The 20,939-nt window shown below is 38.4% G+C and overlaps 1 protein-coding gene across 10 annotated transcripts in view; it reads left to right on the top strand.

Annotated features, from left to right (window-relative positions):
- The window catches only part of Rbcn-3A (Rabconnectin-3A), a 46,971-nt gene that overhangs the window by 11,849 nt on the left and 14,183 nt on the right, over positions 1–20,939 (top strand). For 3 of the 10 annotated variants that reach the window (XM_053755687.2, XM_053755681.2, XM_053755684.2), the window contains exons 8-43: positions 285–412; positions 797–957; positions 1,615–1,693; positions 2,695–2,766; positions 3,398–3,584; positions 4,025–4,209; positions 4,546–4,659; positions 4,932–4,955; positions 5,925–6,106; positions 6,334–6,448; positions 6,720–6,909; positions 7,091–7,238; positions 7,720–7,924; positions 8,313–8,528; positions 8,746–8,900; positions 9,292–9,437; positions 9,776–9,882; positions 10,277–10,472; positions 10,781–10,883; positions 11,189–11,473; positions 11,746–12,009; positions 12,276–12,425; positions 12,696–12,847; positions 13,358–13,421; positions 14,456–14,533; positions 15,346–15,468; positions 15,680–15,818; positions 16,027–16,206; positions 16,361–16,582; positions 16,917–17,092; positions 17,505–17,642; positions 18,121–18,236; positions 18,387–18,618; positions 18,848–19,085; positions 19,715–19,835; positions 20,372–20,580. In XM_053755687.2, coding sequence (XP_053611662.1) covers positions 285–412; positions 797–957; positions 1,615–1,693; positions 2,695–2,766; positions 3,398–3,584; positions 4,025–4,209; positions 4,546–4,659; positions 4,932–4,955; positions 5,925–6,106; positions 6,334–6,448; positions 6,720–6,909; positions 7,091–7,238; positions 7,720–7,924; positions 8,313–8,528; positions 8,746–8,900; positions 9,292–9,437; positions 9,776–9,882; positions 10,277–10,472; positions 10,781–10,883; positions 11,189–11,473; positions 11,746–12,009; positions 12,276–12,425; positions 12,696–12,847; positions 13,358–13,421; positions 14,456–14,533; positions 15,346–15,468; positions 15,680–15,818; positions 16,027–16,206; positions 16,361–16,582; positions 16,917–17,092; positions 17,505–17,642; positions 18,121–18,236; positions 18,387–18,618; positions 18,848–19,085; positions 19,715–19,835; positions 20,372–20,580 — 5,600 coding nt within the window. The remainder of the gene's footprint in view (positions 1–284; positions 413–796; positions 958–1,614; positions 1,694–2,694; positions 2,767–3,397; positions 3,585–4,024; positions 4,210–4,545; positions 4,660–4,931; positions 4,956–5,924; positions 6,107–6,333; positions 6,449–6,719; positions 6,910–7,090; positions 7,239–7,719; positions 7,925–8,312; positions 8,529–8,745; positions 8,901–9,291; positions 9,438–9,775; positions 9,883–10,276; positions 10,473–10,780; positions 10,884–11,188; positions 11,474–11,745; positions 12,010–12,275; positions 12,426–12,695; positions 12,848–13,357; positions 13,422–14,455; positions 14,534–15,345; positions 15,469–15,679; positions 15,819–16,026; positions 16,207–16,360; positions 16,583–16,916; positions 17,093–17,504; positions 17,643–18,120; positions 18,237–18,386; positions 18,619–18,847; positions 19,086–19,714; positions 19,836–20,371; positions 20,581–20,939) is intronic. The other 7 variants (XM_053755689.2, XM_053755683.2, XM_053755688.2 and 4 more) reach the window with 5 other exon arrangements.

The raw sequence follows: 20,939 nt of genomic DNA, 5'->3' as shown, positions 1-20,939 counted from the left end.
AAAAGCTACAAACTACTGGCATTTCGGAATGATCACTGTTGAGAAGAAACGCCGAAAGAGAGAAAGTGTTGATCCCGTGACTAGGACACCATTGACAACTTTAGTTCCAGCCCGTCCCAGCTTCGCTCGGGTAAAAACATAATAATTTATACACCTGGTGAAAGCCGCATGGAGATCCGTGCTTTTGTTTTTGAGTTTATCGCGGATAGACAGTCGCGACATAGGACTTTGTTATATGATATGTAAAGATATAAGAATTTAATAAATGTTTCTATTGTTTCCAGAACATGTTTCCACATCAGACGGAACGCGCAGTCAAACAAACAGCCGGGCGCGCCTATCCCGACGCTGCCTTCTACGTACAGCGCACACGACTTTCACAACCCTTACCACGCTAGTTCCTACACTGGAGGTCAGTACGTGACATCTGTGCACCTTTCTCTATAGTTTTTTCAATAGAACCCACCTTAACAAAGCGGTTCCACGGCACGTCAGTCAGCAGTCTGGTAGGTAGGGAGTTGCTTATCAAGCCAATCCTTTATTCGATTGTTACATACAAAAAACAGCAGATTGCACATCGTTCGTGTGTTGTAGCAACCAAAATAGTAACTGTGCGTTTGCATTGCATTAGCTAGAATGCAAAAACGTTCATAATTTTATTATGAACCAAAATTACGAATTGTCGACTGTTAGATAATGATATTATATTAAAAGGTGGGCAACTTTTGTTTTTACAAATTGTATTTTACAACAAAGTTTAAGTAAATATGAATAAATTATTCATTTTGTTCTCCAGGTCTTCACTTCCACCTATCGGCGTCAATTAACGCGGAGACGGACATTCCCCTAGTTCCTTCACTAGCCGGCGGAGGGCGGTTCATACTCCACTGGCTGCATAATAAAGAGATGCACTTCACCAGCCAAGCTGAAGCTATCCTACACGATTTAACTAAGAAAGTGAGTCTAAAAGTCACCTTATGATGTTCGCATTTTGAGCTTTAAGTACGAGTTTTGAGTGCAAAATCTGGACAGACATTGATTAGCTAGTCCAATCATTTCTATTGAACGCTTAATACAGTTGCACTTAACACTCGCACATATTTTAATCAAAATGCGAACCGGGCTTTAGATTGTAACATAAAACAACAGGTAATTTTATTGGTCGTTTGAAAACGATGTAGGAATGCATAAAAATTAGTAGGCTATTAACTCTAGCGCCTTCACACGAAAAATTTAAATCTACTAAGCCTGTTTGTTCAATGCATCTGATCTGTTATAACGAAAAAATATTACCGAAGATGCGCCATGTTATTTTTTAATGAATATGGATGTTTGACCACGCCACGTTTCGAGATCCGTTGTTCGAAATTATTACGGACTGGGTGAAGAAACGTTTTTATAAAAATATGGGCCGCTTTCCCGGGTATTGATCTGGAGGCGTGACGGATGTTGTAGGGGTAATTGATTTAAATTTGTCTTGTGTAGGCGTTAGTTAATGCCTCCTAATGATTATGAACGGCCGATATGAGATAAGTTCTTCAACAAAATATACTACTCATAAGCAAAAAAATATGTTATCAACAATGTGGTAAATTTGGTATTTGCTTCTTTCAGATTTTGGACAAAGAGGAGACTGAAGAAGGAGGATCAGCTTCAGAGCAAAACACTCATCCGGACGGAGAAAACGACACGAGTGAGCAAAACACACGAAATTTAGTTAAATGAAGTTAGATTACCCAGATAAGGAGTCATTTGTTCATAAACAAATTTTTAATGTGAAATGTATTTAACCTCTTATTCAAAAGATTTTTCTTTGATTTCGTTGGCTACAATTTCTTGCGCCGAATTTTTCTCGATTTGCGCTTTGGTGGTGGTAAATTAGATTTTAAGTAATATATTAACGTATTGTAAATTATTAATAGTGAATTTTTTGTTTATGAATAAGAAGGTTAATGTTACATCACACTTAAGGGCGGCGCTCACCGAATGCGTATGCGGCACGATTGTATGGAATTGAAACAGGCGTATGTTTGAACGCATGTGTTACAATTCCATATTATATGTTATGCTGCATACACATTCTGTGTCGGTGTCCACAGCTATTAAACACGATGCAAACAAAAGGTTCATTCACATACAGTTACAACCAATAAACTAATGGCTTCGAATAAATAAGTCTATTACTTTTAACTGTGCTCTAAAAATGTTTCTAAAAATATCTTTGTTCATTCAATTATTGCTAAATGTATTTCAAGTGTTATTTTTATTCATCCTAGTCGTTGAATCAATATTGCGGCTTTTAAATAGGCAAGTATGTCGTATATTTAGAATTTATTTGCGTAATGATATTCTCTTACCATGCAGACGGAGTATTAAAATAGCTTTCAGTTTCTCCAATATTTTTATCTAAATTACGTGTCATTATCCTGACAAATAAAAAATAAATACAGAGGGACAAGCCAATTTGTCTGCTCCTATGACGGCCATAGAAATACCATACTAAATGGTTAGATATCCTTGTCATTCTATGCTTCAAGTACTAACTTTAGTGTTTGCTTGTAACATTAAATCATCATCGTGAAATGGATTAGCTGAATAGGTGACAAATTTAATACAAAAATGTATTAATAAGTATTAATAAGCTTAATCGCAAAACCGCTAACCGCTTTGACGCCATTCCATGCTGCTATATAGGACATAGGCGGCCAAGCCACCATCTAATTAAAACCCAATCTGAGGACAACAGCAACAGTGACGAACAACCAGGTAACATGCTGTAAAATGTAGCTGTTTATTTTGTTTTTCGTTCGCTCTTTTTAATTTTGTTCTTTGTGATAGCTTGCGTGAACTCGAGGTAACGTTTATCCTTCTTTACGTTCAAGAAGACTGTTGTTGGGTTCGTTCTGTAGAAAAGGTCTGACGCGAAGTGTGAATTACCCAAAATAACTTAATTTGTTATTTCACAAAATGAGCACGTTTAAAATGGGAATCGATTTCAATTGATATTTATCAATTATTTTAAAAACAGCATAATAGTCTCAGACTAGAATATGTGGACGTTAAATCCATTCAATGTTGATAGATCGGTTCGGTCCTTTATTGCAGTAGCGCGAAGAGCTGATTTGTTAAGAGCTGATTTTGCAATTGCAAATATTACGAAATGCACATTTTACGTCAGACCCTGTAGAAATACCGACACAACAAATAGATAACTTCTTACTTAGAATTTCGTTTAGTCGCAATCATGCTCAAAATATATGTTCCACATAACTTTGCGGAATTTAAATTTTATTTATGCCTACAGTTCAATATGTAGCAAAAAAATATAAATCTAGAATTCATGCAAGTACATGTAAGCACATGTAAGTAGTTTTAACATTTAAAGTACTCATTGCAGGTAGCGGTAACCACAGCCACCCAAGCCTGTCGAACACGACGTCCATCAACTCTATAGCTACGGACGTGACGTGCACCCACCTGCCGGACTCGCTGGACGCCAAGATTGACTCCCTCCTCCGCGACTGGTACCAGAGCCCAGACCTCTTGTTCTCAATACACCCTGTTGACGGCAGCTTCCTTATATGGTAAGTCTTTATCATATCGCGTTCAGTTCAGTTCATCCACTCAAATATATAATTAGTTTACCCAATTATGTAAACAAGGAGCCAGATAGTTGGTATATGGTAAGTGATGGTCTAGTGGGAAATAAATGGAAAATTACTTTTTATATGTGACAAACAACGTTATTATGGTATACTTGTAAGTAAGCAAAATTTACTAGTATCCCATTGTCATGATACGGCTCTGTAGCAATAACGTTTTCATAAATGTTATAACCACACAACACTCCAGGCCGTTTCTATGAGCACTGGCGGATTATTCGTTCTAGCACGGTTCTACAAAGCAGTCTTTGTAGTGTCGTGCTAGAAAATATACAATACAACTCTTATACTTCCTAGTTCACTAACCATGCGGTATACGACTTGATTTGTATTTTGTTTGTAAATCCATACTTTCGTTTTAGGGTATGCGAATGGTTGGACGAGCTCCAAGCGGGCGCATTACGCCAAGCGCAAGTGTCATTCTCTGCGCGAATCCCAGCAGCATTCCCACTGGGGGACGCCACCACGATGTGCACACCGGCGGCGCTGTACCACGCGGCCGCGCAGCCCTTGTATGTGCGGCATCGGACCAAGCCTGTCGTACCTGGTAATTATATCTATTTATTTATATGAAGCTGTAGTGGTGGAATGGGTAATACTGTGAATTCTAAAGGTCCCGGTTCGAATCCTACTACTGCCACATGAGTTTGTATACTTAACTCATGTGTAGTAGTTTCCATGACCACCACTTGCTTCCGATGTATCCATATAATGCTTTTGTCAACTTTACTCTACTTGTGTACCAAATTTCATCAAAATACGTCCAAGTAAAATTTGTATGCCTGAGTATTAAATATCACACTCACACGTCATACAAATCCAAATATTAGGTAAGATTATATTGCTAATAAATGGTTGTGTGATTGTGTCTATTTTCCAAAAGCTGGTCAACAACCACCAAGCGAAGTGGTGACGACACCACTAGCCAGTGTTCAAGAGGAAAAAGAAGAGACAGAATGGCCCCAAAATGAAGAGCAGAAGGAGCCCCAACAAAACGGTAAGTTTAACATTTCATTCATAGGTGTGATTAAATTATGCGACCTATAAATATTTCATTGTGAGAGATTATGAGTTTATAAAATACTAATTAAATACAGTGATTAGAAATCTATAAGTAGTCATGTTTAGTGAAACTTGTATTTAAATTACTGTACGGTAATATATAATTCTATGACCTATAAATAGAACAAAAAACACACAAAATTATTGTCGTTATAGATAACCAATAGTTTAAATAGAATCCGAACTCATAACAACATCACTTTCTAGTTTCACACAGGCACAGAAGACGAGGTACGTTTACACAAAACTTGTATGATCATGCGCAAACATAACCCTATTTAAAATAATAACCATCACCAATTTTATTCGAATTACATAATTTCTTTATAAATATTTTATAAATGTTTTGTTTGATGTTGTATTTTGTTATTCCCTCGTTACACTTACCATGATTTTTAAATCTTCACTGGATGCATCTAAGTATATGTTATTATAAACTGTGAATTTTAACTTGTAACGATATTTTACACCACCTTCTTTTTAATTAATTATACCACTCAGGAGGTCAACTCATATTTTGGACACATTACAAAACATATTGTCAAACTTTTTCATTATATATAACGCTTATTTTGTTGTCTTTTAATTAATACAATTATTATATATTATATGCTATGTAAATTTTGTTAGATATGTTTTTAATAAGTTTATTATTGTTTTAATTTTACTAAATCATTAACTGAACTGAAACAGGTAAATGCGCAAAGACAAATGTGTTTCAATCCGCGTCTCGAAAGAAGAAACCCAAGAAGAAACCCTGACATATGTATCTGTGACTTGCCTACGCAGTAGATATTAGTAGGCTATATTGCTATTGCGTAGGCAAACCATAGATACGTCAGATCACATCTTTCGTGGTTTTAAAATTTGCCATTTCAAAATCTTATATTTCTAAGTCATTGTTCATTTTTGGAAGGTCTCCGCTGGTAGACTCAGACGTATATGCAGGTTATATAAATGAATATATATGGACAAATCACACAGCTTGAGGTAGCGCCAAAGTTAGACATTCATGTTATGGGATAATAGCTTTTGCCTGCGGCTTTGCCCAATTGAATTTACCAATAGTTATGGGTAGCACTAATGGACGCGAGATATACCAGATATAGCGCATATACCAGAGGTGGCTTAGCGGAGGCCCTCAAATGTATTTCTTTAAATATATATTAATGAGACTTAGTAAGGAACCTTCTATATCAGGCCGGGAAGAAAACAACAATGAAACGCAGAGAAAGATGAGTGTGGCTGCGGAAGAGTTGGGCGAAAATCAGGAAGGAGACGTGTTAGACTCGGCGCCAGTCATCTCCATGGTCACCAACCACACCAACGGCACGCTCAACCTGTGGCAGCTGACCTTCGATGACAAATCCAAGTTCTCGCAGGTACGTATGCGAAAGATGAGCCTGGCCGCTGAGAAGTTGGGTGGGAATCAGGCAGGGTTGGTTCATGCCCGCCTTCATTATGGCAACTGACCTCGAACGGTCGGCAGTCGGTAAATTGAATAAAGAATTTTGAATTTTAAATTAGAATTTGTGTTAAATTTACATATCTTCCACGTTTTTACCTGTTTTGGAAAGTGATTCTGTAGGTTTTATGACTTTTTTTGCAGGTACTATCTATAGGCCATGCGTCAAGAGCGTCAGGCCATAGGTTTAGAGTGAATGACATCACATGCCATCCAGTATTACCTCTTTTACTCACAACTAGCCATCATAATATTTCTGGTGAGTTCTTAAGATTTTTTACAAACATATTACATATAAATATTTCTTGAAATATTAAATATTCGATCAGACATCAGGCATTTGGCCGGATGTAAAATCACAGTCTAATCTTCAAAATTTTAAGGTTATTTTTACACTGACCACGAGCTTCGCGGCTTCCCAGCCCAGAACGAAACTGGAAACATGCGGAGGCAAGAGACAGAGATTAACGGTCATCGAAAACATCGAAAAGATTATACTTGTATTTTGACAAAACTGTTACCATGTGCAGATAGTTCAAGAGACGCCACCAAGGAAGCGGACACGGCCGCGGGAGGACTATGTTCGGAGCTCATCATGTGGCGGGTGGAATGTGTTGGACCTCTAGGAAAGTCTGGCGGGGTTTCCGAACTGGCCCGAGTGAATTCCCCACATTTGTCCGCATTTAGCAACGTCGCGTGGTTACCTACGTTGTTGCCTAGGTAAGAACATGTATCCATACATACAAATTTATATAATTAAGAGTTTTTAAAAAAAATGTATGGAGGAGTGAGATGTAAGTACTTTGGTTCATTAATAAAGTGGTTTCGGTTGAACTCGGTCGTTTAACTTACAACCCGCTAAATACATATTCGGCTCTCATAATTTTCTCGCATTTCTCAGCACGACTCTGGGAAACCTGTCAAATTCACCGTCGGCGTGTTTCGTGGCGAGCGACGGTGAAAGCCTCAGAGTGTTCCAAGCTGTGATCGATGCCAGAACACTGTTAGCTGAGATAGCGACATCTGAACGACGACACAATGATGTACTGGTAATTGATGTTAGCTGTAGTGGCCTTTCTTTACCCTTTCCCGCTGCTTTATGTGGTAGTTATAAATATGTATTTTGTAGGTACTGTAGTGTGGTAGGTTACTATGTGTGCTGTACCCTATTCTTATTTCCTGAAATGTTAGAAGTTACCTAAACGAAAATTATTGTACTAGACAATCTGTATCATATTCTCAAATGACACTTTGATCTCTTGCATAGTCTATCATCTATCCCACCTGTCTGTAATACATTATTATAATTCATGATGGTGATTGATGGCTGATGATTGGCTCCCAATAATCGAACTCCTCAACTGCACAGACATGATAATTTTGTCACATGTTAAATGCAACAACTCCCATGACGACAATAAAAATAAAAAAAATATTTTTTTTAATAAAAAAATACTTGTTAAACCATTTTTCTTTCTCTCTGACAAGAGCTTCAAACATTTGTTAAGAATTTGTTAAATCTTTTTTCAGCAACAACACGACACAATGTCAATGTCCTCCGAGTCAACATTAGAAGAAGGTGGCGGAGTTCCACTCCACGATCGGATAAAGATAGTGTCTCAGCAATCGACAGCTCGACCCGGCGCCATCATACAACTCCACGCGATCGCAGACGCGACACACGACTGGCACAACACGCAGTTGTTACACGTCTTTCAAGAACAACTCATCACTGGTTAGAAGTTTTAAGTCAGCTGGAGAAAACATATGCTATTCGTCTATCTACTTCGTACTCTTGCTACTATCTACCCTAGTTACTAGAGGTAGACTTTGGTACTAAGGTCGTCTGCATGGGTTCCTCACATTCGTCTATTTCGCCAAACAGCAGTGCTTGCATTATTGTGTTACGGTTTGAGGAAAGAGGCAGTGTACCAGAAAGTAGGCTACCTTTGGTGTTGCAAGCGTTGATAGGCTGTGGTGACAACTTACCATCAGGTGGACCCCATGTCTGTTTTCCTGCTTGGTATTATAAAAAATACTAAGATCCGCATCTTAACTATACTAGTTAAGGCCTTATTTTTTATTGAAGATTACCAGGCTACAATATAAATATATATTTCCAGGTGAACGCACATCAACAGACACATCGAACGCAAACCAAAGCGGGGACAATTCAGACGTGAACACAATCACGGAAGCTGGTCTTGAAGCTATAGTCGACCTTCGGAAAGCGGCCGTGTTCAATGAGCCTTTCTATATAGTCGTGTTAGAGAGGACTGACGGAGGCTCCACTGTCCATATGTGGAGGCTCACTGTGTCATCTCAAGCTGATCCTAATGGTAAGAAACATTGAAAGATTTGGCAATTATTACCTACTATCTTTTTAGTAGAAGTATTGTAAGTATATAAAAATGATTTATTTATCTGATGCTAGCTTTACTTGATTTTTGAAAAAAGTCCAGATTTGCAAAACAATTTAAATTAGAATACCGTGCTTTACTTAAGATTATTAACAACTGATATTTAAATATCATCATATTTTTCTCCTACTTGTAGAGGACTTGACAAACAGCATGATGTACGTGCCAGACAGCGCCTTAGTACAAGAAGAGGAAGGATCAGAATCCCGTAAAAACTCAGTGTCTATGGACCAGGATCGAGCACCACCGCCACCCCCTGCGCATTCTTACTTAGCCATTACTACCAAGAAAGTAAGGCTTACTTTCTTATTATTGTTATTTCTTTTATTTTATTAGCTCTTTATATCCTACTGCTGGACAAGCCTCCCCTACTTTATCCATAATTTGACAACAATAGAGCGGAAAAACTTTATTTTATATTTATTTTTAAATTGTAATAATACTTTATGTATCATTAATTACATAGTATAAAACAAAGTCGTTCCCCGCTGCTTGTCTGTCCGAGTATGTCACAAAATACTATTCCGGTCGAAACTGGTTTCGAAAAAACGAAAAGAAAAGATTTGATTTTTTTCTCGTTCTCAAGTTTCTCGGTTTCGAGAGCAGAAAAATCCACATTAGATTTCGATTGAACGCCAATCCGAAATTGATGACACGCTCTGTATGTTTTCAATGTACACAGGTGTGTGAGTGCCCACTGTCGTTGCCGGACGGCGTTGACGTAATCCACGCGACTCCGGCCGCCGGCCATCTTAGTTCCGCCTCCATCTACCCTGCTTGCCTTGCTCCGTATATAATGGCCACCGCTTGTACCGACAACACATTACGGTAAGTCATGTCAAGTCATGTTCAAGCTCCAACCCACTAATATTATAAAGGCGAAAGTTTGTGAATATGTTTATGACTAGGTTAGGCCAATTTTTGTGAAATTTGGTATACCTTGGATTAACTCAACTTACTCTAGCTTTACTTTTTACCCGAAAGTACGAGATTTCCGTAGGATTGGGTCAAAAATTTTCATAGTCAACGGCGCCTTATAAAGTAGATTAGCGCCTTTCGCAGGGTACAGCTAGTGTGGAATAAAGAAAGAAGCACCGATCATGTCTCAAAAACAATATAATAGAATATATTTAATTGATTTCATTTTGCACATAACCACTTTTCAGGTTTTGGAAATGTAACGTTACGAAGAAAGACGACGAAGAATTTGATTACACGTGGAAAGAATGGGAAATGATGAATAAAGATCAAGAATCTACTATAGATACACCAGGCAAGTATCCACTGTAGTCACAAACTAAAATAAAGATAATTTTGTAATTCAGATTATATCAGAAAAACATTTAAAAGTAATAATTCCCGGCTATATATTAATAACCTTTATTTAGTATCAGCTAAGCAGAGTATTTTCCACGTCGCTTAATTCCCATTTCACTCCCATTATGATACCCATAATCGACTCCCAACATGGAAACTTTGTTACACGTTTAATGCAACAAGATTTTCCTGACACAAGTTTTAGTGACGTGACAAAATTTTGACACAAGTTTTAGTGACGTGAGGAAAATCTTGTGTCAAATCTAAAATGTAATTAAAAAAAAAAAAAACATATAAAGTGGTGGTAAATAATACGTAACTTATTTACCTGTCTTTCTATTTCAATTCAGGTCAACCTCTACACATTAGCGCGGCGTACTCCGGCAGAATCGCTTGCGCGTACAAATGCGGCAAATCCTTCACTAGGCCCAAAGGCACTAGTACTAGTACCAATGATGCGCGCTTTGTTAACCTTTGCGTTTGTGTGTATGAGTGTGAAAGTACCGGTGGGGCCGAATGGCTGTTGGAGGACACGATACCACTGAGGTTAGATTTATTTATTGTTAAAATCCTCGTCCTCCCGTGGCGACGATTAAGGGCCAAAAAATTAGTGATATCTGATATGCAACAACAGCATTTCCAAAGAAATTTTAATTCAAGCAGGCGGCCTGTCTTAATATTTTTAAGCGAATTTTGGCTTCAGAGACTTCACATCTGAAAGGGACCGGGAACACGCTCAAATGATATAAACTCGTATTAACAATATTAAAAATAAAGAATCAGTATTAGTGGAAAAATGTATTACTGACATAAGTTTAAGCATAAAGGATTTAATATAATGTTAATTTTTTTAGGAATGTAAGCCTGCCGAGGGTGGGAGTATGCACAGACACGCAGATTGACCTGTCTTACCTACACGACACCTCTTTCATGCAGAAGAAGCAGAGGCTAACACAGGTTAGTTTGTAAACTAGTCGGTTCATATAATCTACAGAAGAACAATCTTATGTGGTCCGTTGAGTCGCTACTGTTGAATAAAAACTACTTTGAAGAAAATGACTTTTCAATTATGAAATTTACTAATTTTGAGTATTTGTAACCCGCAGATAACTACCCCATAGCGCACAAATTTTATAATCATTGTACAGTGCGCATATTATAATTAATAAAGCCGAGATAATTTGGAATATGACATAAAACGTCGAATTTGGTCGTAAATATCTCATATATTGCATTGTGAACTATAAACTTATCTTAAACAGGTCCTGCAAACCCTCTCATCGGAAGAGCGAAGCAACAGCCGCAACGGCGAAGCCGACACAGGGAAATCTGCGGGTTTGCTCGCAGTCCCATCATTCAGCACGCTGCAATCCCTCAGAAAAAGTATTATGGAAAACGGGAACACCTGTCCTTTGACCCAGAAACATCTTGTCCAGTTGGACTGGGTGTCTAAAGAAGATGGAAGCCATATCTTGACTGTAGCAGTTGGATCCAGAGTCCTATTGTTCACGCCTGTTTCAAGCGACCTCGCTCAGGCTAACTTGAAAGTGAGTACCTACAGTTTTAGTGGCACATTCACGTCTAACATATTGCCGTACTTTTTTCCAATTGGGATGCGGTTTTGTGTGATTATTTGTTCCTCAGGGTTGTACACACAGATAACTCGGATTTAACTCGACTTGATCTATTTTAAATTTAAACTTCAAGTTTTCAATTTTCTCATATCATCTTTTTTTTCATTTTTCAATAATTGGGCGCCTTCACACTATTTTCTACTTTTAGTTTTCCTTATATTATGCAAAATATATTAAACCTTCAGGCCATGAAAGAATCGATAAACAACAACCGTCCAATCCTCCGCAAAGCTTCATCGCTTGCCGCGCCATTGTTCGTGGAAGAGATCCGCTGGATGCAACTCCGTCGCATTGAGCTGAAGACTGCGGATGGGTTGCCGCCGTTGCCCATGCAGATATCGTGGGTCCGAGACGGGATACTAGTGGTTGGGATGGATTCTGAGATGCACGTGTACTCGCAGTGGAAGCCGGAGAATACTAACACGCCGCAAGGGCTTCTAGCTGGCCAGGTGTGTTCTCACTGAAATTATTTATTTTTTCGTTTGAAATTTAGTTTTTGTCTAATTATTTGAAGATTGTAGGAATATGAGCTTAATTAAACAACTGCCCTCTAGCAATTGAAACCAAGTGTACTGTTAGTTCACATTGAACATTGCGTAGTTTGTGCAAGTGCTCTTATTTACCGCAATGAAAGATCGGCAATTTATACCGAATCTGGCAAAGTTTGGTGAACAGTTTGCGGATAATTTGGAGCCGACATTATAATCTTCAACAGGAACTAGACGAAGGAGGTGAATCTCGAGCGCTGCGCGACTCAGACTTGCGAGTGTCGGCGCCGCACCTGCAGCGGGTGTCGTCCATCAACCTGCAGCTGCTGGAGCGCAACGCCATGAGGCGCAACAAGTCACAGCCCGATCAACCCCAGGTAACACTCACTGCAATAGGGTAGGTAAGTAAATAAAAACACTTTATTGCACCAAAACAAGATACAAGATAGAAATTCCAATAAGACAACTAGAAAATGGCGGCCATATCACTGCAGTCTCTTCCAGGCTAATGAAATGTCAGTTTAATTGATCAATTTTATTTATTACATTTCATATTTACTTATTTATTTATTTTAGTATTTCCCTTCACTCTGTTTCCGAAATATTTGTATTAGTTTTCTTGTATGATGAATGAATTTTCTTTCCAGCCACTATTGGACTACATGCCCGACTATGGGTTGTTCGAAGCGTCGCAGATGGCGTGTCCAGTGTTACCGCAGTACCATCCCAAGCAGCTGATGGAGTTGTTGAACAGCGGCAAGATCAGATGGGTGAAGGCTATCCTAGCTCATCTTGTCAGGTACTGTTTTTTACTACTGCTATTGTCCTCTTAGACACTAAGATTCAGATTTATTTGTAGCAGTCATCATCATCATATCGAGTGTGTTATTGCTAACACTGGTGTCAGATTTTATTCAAGTCGCCTAAAGGCATCTGACATGACTTTTACGACTACTTACCTCCATCTACTGGCAGGTAGTCGGATACATACTAGGGAACTAAACTGTCAATCGGTTTGCAGGTTTCCTCACGATGTTTTCCTTCACCGGAAGCAAGTGGTGGTCTATGAAAACTACTATATATGAGTCACATTGGTATACAAACTGATATGGCACGAGTAGGATACGAACCTGAGACCTTTTGATCCACAGGCAGGCGTCTTAATCATTACACCACCACCGCTTCAAGTAGCAGTTAGTCTTATCTATGACATAAATGTTTCCTAGGCGTTAAAAAGGTTCGATGTTTTCAGATTACCATTATTATGTTCACTGTGTAAATTGATAAAGTAATAATGAAATATTTTCAGATGTATAGGTGGTACGTACACTGGTAGAAGTTCACAAGGTGACGAAGACAGTTTATCGAGACAGGTATGACTTGAACTTTATATCTCAACGTTATTTATTTTTTGTACCCCTTTATACTACGTGTCAACGTCTCGTATCTGTGATTCAGCGCCAAATGAAAGTATCATCAAAGCTTATGCCAAAGATATACATAAAAAATCAATAATTAAATATTGAGACAACCGGCTTGAAACTTGCAACTAAACAAATGTAATAGAGTATTTCACAACAAAAAATATTTAATGTATAAAATGTATTTTAGTTGTCGTGGAAATAGTGACACGCTCTGGCATCACTGTCGTGCAACTTCCATACATTATTTTGCTTTTGACATTTAGTAAATTAAGTATATAATTTGACTAATAGTGAAGTAAAGAAGTAAAACAATGGTGAAATAGCCTATTATAGTTTGACCATGTTATATCTTTAATTTGGCAGCTGGTTATCCTACATATTAGCATGAACAAGCTCCTATGCTGAAATTTTTCTAGTCCCTACAGCTCCTACACCAGTGTTTCACTGAAATAATTCACATATTTCACATAACTAATATGTTCTACTAAAACCAACACTTAGATATGTGCTTGGTTGATTTTGATTAGGGGTGTGAAGTAACTAATCTGTAGGTCAAGTGCCAAAGTTTTTAGTATAATACATTAGTTACCAGAAATTAATTCTAGTTTAGTTGTCAAAATTATATGAAAAGCACATAAATCCATTTAGTCCTTGCATTGAGACAGTTTTTTACTTTGTTTTCGAAAAAACAATAACCGGTATTCAGATCAGAACATGTAGATCAGACTCTATCGAAATATATCATTCTTGATCTAAATTGTTAAATTAATATTTAAAAAAAAGTTCATGTAAAATAAAAATAAATTGTTTAATATGATCTACGTATTACATGAAATAAAATAAGCAATAGGTATATATTTTTATGAACACCTCCGAAAATGCATAATAAATTGAAAGCTGAAGTCTCATTGCAAGCACAAGTATACAATAAGCCACTGCATGCACGACGCATCGTGACTGCAGCATGAGCACGAATGTTTCAGCGCGGCTGGTCGCGCTCGCGAACGCTGTCCGTGTCGTTCGCCGCCGGCGCCGCCTCGCCGCTAGATGGCATTGCACAGGTAACACGCTAACTATATCACTTATCACTCGTTATTTATACACTCTATCTCTAAACATTAAGGAAACGGTTTTTTAATTTTTTTTTTGACATTTCTATACCAAATAAATGGTCACGATTGGTTGAAAAATACTCAGTGTTGCAAGCCGAGAAGATACTGCGCTTTCATTTACTTTCTTCTCTTTATAGGCAAACAAGCTCAACATAAAAGAAAAACACATGCGATACTTCTACAATATATTAAATTTGAATAAAATAGTTGTTATTTTGTGTGAATGTCCATTCAAAAACTTGTTATATTTACAGTTCCGAATTTGGATCGTAAATGTTTTTCTGACAAAATTCTTGTACATATGTGATTTAATACAATCTTAAGCACACAGAAGCAATGCAAAGTGGATGTTTCCTATACTACAGAGTATGCAGAAAAATTAACCAGCACTAGTTTTCTAGACACACAAACAATATTATTAAAGTAAAATCTAATTATAATGAAAGTATGTTCCAACTAGTCACTATTTTTATGTGAGTAAAACAAATGTCAACTCATAATAGTATATTTATAAAACTAGCGTGCAAATGTTTGACATTACATACGATGAGGGTTTTTTACGCAATACGAAGCGGAACGAAACATTATAACTTAGTAATTATAGACTTGCACGTTTGCTATACGACGTTTTTCAACATGATGGACTTAAAATGATTTACACATAAATGCCGTACTATTTAGAGCAATTGTGATAAATTGTCTTTTTTAAATTTAATTTTAACAATAAAGTACATATAATGATTATTGCATTACATGTATAGATATCTGAGGACGTGCAGTTAGACTATGCGGAAATAACATCAGTGCCGCCACTTCCGCTGTGGACTCTGCTTGTTGCTGACAAGGAGTCGCCGCACCATCCTTCCACAATGCAGGAAGCTAAAGTAAGTGTGGCTAATGTACTTCCATTTACCGCAATCACATCTTTTTTGGGTTTGCTTGAACCACCTAAGACCACATCTTTAGATACCATCAGGCTAGATAAAAGTCTTAACGCACTCAAATATAGCATAAAAAGTATTATAAAAATAGTATATTACTGATACATTTTAATATAACTTTTGGAGTATGTATTTTGATGAATAAATGTCGTAGGACTACAACGACCTTTTCGAAGGAACGATGGACACAGACGAAGATTTAGATGCTCTATTACTTGGTGAGGAGGAGGGCGTTAACCGCCGACCTTCCATGCCGGAAAGACAACCACTCTCACACTTTGGCCCCAGACAAGGTAACTTTCTGATGCCCCCGGTACTAGTCTGACACATAAACTAAATACTAGACGAATCTCAATTTTGTTTTTGGCATAAATCTGAATGTTCTCGGGTTGTGTCTGCATCGGACTATATCATTAGCAAACAGCAACATTTAATTATATCCTTTTACCCATAATCTTCGTAGAATATGCATGGGTTTTATATATTTTTTATAACCGCCAGGTCGAATTCTATCGCGCCTTCTCACTCACACCCACTTACCGGGTCTAAGTTCGTTAGACCAGATGCATTTACTGGCGTTAGCTGACACTGTGTCCACGTGCGACGCGGACTTTGCGGAGAGATTCGCCACCAACGCTAGAGCAGACGTCGCGCAAGCTACCAGCCAGGAGATCTTGCCAGGTAATTTATTGTTATCTCTCTCACTCCGGGTTTGACAGCAACTCGAAAAACTACACCCAATTAGTTTTGTTTCTCTTAAAATAATCTTAAATAAAACTATTGTAATTAAATGTCACATGATTTCGTGTTGTTGTAATTGAAATAACCTTTCCAGATTCTCTCGACGACTGCGGCCTGCGTTTCCTCCTAGCAATGAAACACTACGGTTACCTCCTCCGATGCTTACCGTTGGCCCAAAGGGCGGCCTTACAGAGGTCAGGAGTAGGCACCTGCAATCTGGTGTGGGCCTTCCATTCGGAAACCCACGACCAACTGCTGCAGTTGGTACCGGGTTACGCTAAGGGACAACCCAAATGGGCCACTATGAGGGAACTTGGTAAGTCATCGCTAAATTACACTGTAAACTCAGTGTGTTCCATTACTTTTGAAATTATTTCATTATGGGCTAAATTTAAATTGTGCCGGTCTTATTCTCAAAAATTGATATTGAAAGATATGAAACCAATCCGTCGCGTAGCGCTTTTTCTGTCACACGCAAGACGTGTGAATGAGACAGACAGCCGCGTGCATAGTTTCCTGTCCGATAGCGTGATTGTGAAACTAGTTCACAGAAATAGGTACTGATGTTATTCTCGCTTGAAAGGTAGCCGTCGCGTACAGACCTACAAATTTAGAAAAACTTTACCTATTTGTTTGTGTTGTTCATGCAGGCGTGGGCTGGTGGATCCGAGGTGATCTGTTGAAAACTTGCGTGGAGAAGCTGGCCCGAGCCGCGTACATGCAGAAACAGGATCCTCTAGACGCGGCACTATACTACCTCGCTATGAAGAAACGCATGTTGCTCTGGGGTTTATTCCGCTCCAACAGAAACGAGAGAATGACTACGGTTAGTTTCACTGTTCTTTTTAGCTCGAAAGGTTTTTTTTTTTTGGCGCGCACACTCTTTTCACTGTGACACATTACTAGTGACATGTGTACTAAAACTTTGACTTAAGCATTTTGAAGACAGATAAAAAGTATGTGATTTTTTAACACCAATTATTGACACAGCGGATCTCATTTCAAAATTCAGTTAACATACCATTATTCAGTTCCAAGAACACGTGGAGACCGCTCAATTTTTTTTTTACATAGCCCAAGCTAATGCTTGGGCTACGGCTTTCTCAATTTGTTACTTTTATTAAACCTTCACAGGATTTTAATTCGGATAACTATTTCATACTATCATTTCCATATTCTTTATCTTAGCATTAGGTCTTCCTAAGTATAAAGAAATCAACTTTAATATTACTCACCAGTTCTTCGCGAACGACTTCACGGAAGACAGATGGCGGAAGGCGGCTCTAACGAACGCGTACGTGTTGCTCGGCAAGCAGCGCTTCGAGCACGCGGCCGCCTTCTTCTTGCTCGGCGGCGCTCTCAAAGATGCTCTCGAGGTATGTTCAATTTTGACGACCTCGGTGGCGCAGTGGTAAAGTGTTTGCCTCTAAACCGAGAGGACCCGGGTTCTCGGTCGGGTCATGACGGAAAATGATCTTTTTCTGATTGGGCTGGGTCTTGGATGTTTATCTAAAATATAGTATCGTTGATTTAGTATCCCATAACACAAGTCTCGAACAATTTTTGGGGCTAGCTCAATCTGTATGATTTGTCCTAATATTTAATTATTATCGTAAAAATATTGTACGTTGTCCTTTTTTTGCAATACCTATATTACAGTATACGAAAGGTACCTAAGTTATAAGTACCTATGTAATATGTGGCAAATATATAAATTTGATTTCCAATCATTTTGACTCGTGCACTTATTCGGGAAGCAAATGATTTTGAATTTGGTGTAGTACTGTTTTTAGGTAGGTTACTATAAACATGGTCTAGTCTATAGGAAGCTGAGGTAATATAATTTTGTTATAGGTATTAATAACACGGTTAGGAGACCTACAGCTGGCGATGGTCGTCGCGCGGTTATACGAATCTGACAGTACGCTACCGGACAGCTTGAGAAAGTTGCTCATGGACGAAATTCTGGGGTAAGTCACATATTTTTTATCGAAGAAGGAAGATTGCACATTTAAAGGTATTCAATTTATAACCTATGTTTATTGACAGCACTCAGTATTATCCATCTGTAGCCAAATCTTTTCGGATTTCATGGAAATTCTATATATTTCGACCAACAGAGGCGAGATAGAAGACGGCGAGATAATCCTAGAGCGCGCGCACCCTGATCCATTCGTACGCTCCATGGCTCTCTGGGAGTTGAAGCGCTATGGGGACGCTCTGGACACTCTTCTAAGCCCCGGCGGAAGATTACACGCGGCCAGAGATAACGAACCCACGCCCAGTGTGTTCAACTTCTATGTGTATCTGAGGACACATCCTAGGCTGAAGCGACATAACATGCCCACACAGGTGAGATAAACAAATCCTAAGTTAACATCCTACATTTCCTCCGGTTAGAGGGCGCCATCACACCATTTTTGGAATTAACTTCTAAATCCTGGCGGAAGATCCCAAACCGAATGTGTTCAACTTGTATATTTAATAATTTAGTGGATGTACCTAGGATCAAACGACAAGGTAAATCTTTAGATTTATAACTAATTGTTTTATTTTTGTTATACCACAAATTTGTTTACAGGGCGGAACTCTAGCCTTACTACAACAAGAGCCAGAAGAGGGTATAACCCGATTGGAACGTCGTCTTTACTTCCAAACTGCGAACGGGCACTTCAAGGCGGGTTGCCCAGCGCTGGCCTTGGAGGTCCTCTCCAAGTTGCCCAGCAGGATCCGCGACGAGAAGGCAAAGAACCCCGTGTCTTCGGCTTCTGGAGACGAAGCGTTCATCCACACGGGACACCTGGTCGACGAAGCTAAAAGTACGACACATTCACGTCAGTTTGTACGTCAATGCGCTTTATGTTTTGTTTTCCTTTTATTTTTTGTTTATTAATAATTTAGTTTGGTTCAGATTCAGATATTATTTATTATTGTAAGTCATGAGTTTCAAGTTGTTACATATAACGTGTCATAAAGATAATCACCTAAGAGGCTTATATCTATAAGATGGCGCTGGTGGCGATAATGAAAACGACCTAACATGAGCATAAACTTTTTATCAATGCCGATAGATTGGGTACTTTTTTAAAGAGATGTTTCAATTAGCTTTAGAGATAGTAAAAAAGTTCTACCCCTTTTTTAATAACTAGGTTATTTTTAATTTGACTTATGTTAACCCACTGCTGGGCAAAGATTAAAAACTATCCTATAAATGAATGAATGAAGAACCAACAACTGAATATTTTTTAGGTGGACGAAGAGGAAAGTTTTTACGATGTACGTCGTTGTGGTTTTATTGAATTTATTTTAATTTATCCTCTTTTATGTATTCGTGTCATGTGTTTTAGAAAATTTTGCTGGATGTGTATTTTTTTGCATAAATTATCGTCATCGGATATAGACACGATTCACGATTTCTTATTTTTAATGACGACAATAATTATAACAGAAAAAGAAGAATCTCTGGATTGGAACTCGTCATCGGCCGACATGGACTGGGGCGCGCCGGTCAGCTCCGCTAAGAACGATGAGCTCGTGCTGACCTGGGATGACGATGATGATGATAAAGGGTAAGAATATATATTGTATTCAACAGTGGCGTGGGGAGAAAAAAAAGAAAGGTAAAGCCGGACCAAAAAACGACTAACATGTGAATAAGCAAAACGTCATATAGGTACTAACTTGTAAAAAAACATATTAGAATCTGCCAAGGAAGCCGGTAGGAATCGCCACTGGTATTCAATATAACTCCTCGTCCTACGCAGCGACCAAGGGACGGACAGGAGCAGCATTCTCAAGGTTTGACGTCAGGTTTGATTGCAAAATCACAGTCGAATCTTAAAAATAGCTGAAAACGAAAGACAAAGAATTTTGAAAAACTGGGAACACAGGAGGATGAGAAAGATGTATTGCATTCAAAAGATACTTTAAGCATACTTTAAGCTAAAGTATGTTTTGTCTCTTTTTGTCAATGTCAAATATTAAAAGTGCGACAGTGACACGAAATACTTTAGTCTAAAGTATACTTTAAATTTTATGAATAACATGGTGTCCGTCAAGTCTGCACAAATTGTACTACATTATTTCGTACTCTTTGAAATTCTAGTTCTGGTGGTTCAGGCGCATCCACGCCGCCTCTAGGTATGAAACTAGACAACAAAGAGGAGCCTCTAGTTAACGGAGAAGTGGAGAAGAGTCCCGGCTCGGAAGAGGCGCCGCCAGTGGACATCATGGCGCAACAGCTCAAATTTGTCGCGTGTCTCAAGATTCTCATGGAGGAATTGAGTACTCTGGCCACAGGGTTCGAAGTCGATGGTGAGTCAATTATTAGAGATAGCTGAGATTATTGAGACGAAATTTTGAAACGACGTTTCGGATTTGATCCTTTAAGAGTATTGCTGCATTGTCCATTTTTCCTCTTATAACGTGAATATATCAAATAACGTCAAATACTCAGGTCAAATCATGTCTGTAATCTCTTAGACGGTCAATCATATTGCACAATATGCATTAGCAAAAAGGATATTGGGCCTATAGAGTCGCTGCTGCTGTATAAGTTTGACAACAAAATTTTGTCAAGTATCATTGTCATTCTTTCATATTGCATAATAATATGATTAATCGTCCTAGAATAAATCACACTCAGTCAGATCTTTTACACCTAATATGCCAGT

This window comes from Plodia interpunctella, chromosome 15, assembly GCF_027563975.2.
Source record: "Plodia interpunctella isolate USDA-ARS_2022_Savannah chromosome 15, ilPloInte3.2, whole genome shotgun sequence".
Classification (NCBI taxonomy): domain Eukaryota; kingdom Metazoa; phylum Arthropoda; class Insecta; order Lepidoptera; family Pyralidae; genus Plodia; species Plodia interpunctella.
Note: the sequence above shows the minus strand (reverse complement) of the source record. Positions and strands in the feature narration are given on the sequence as shown.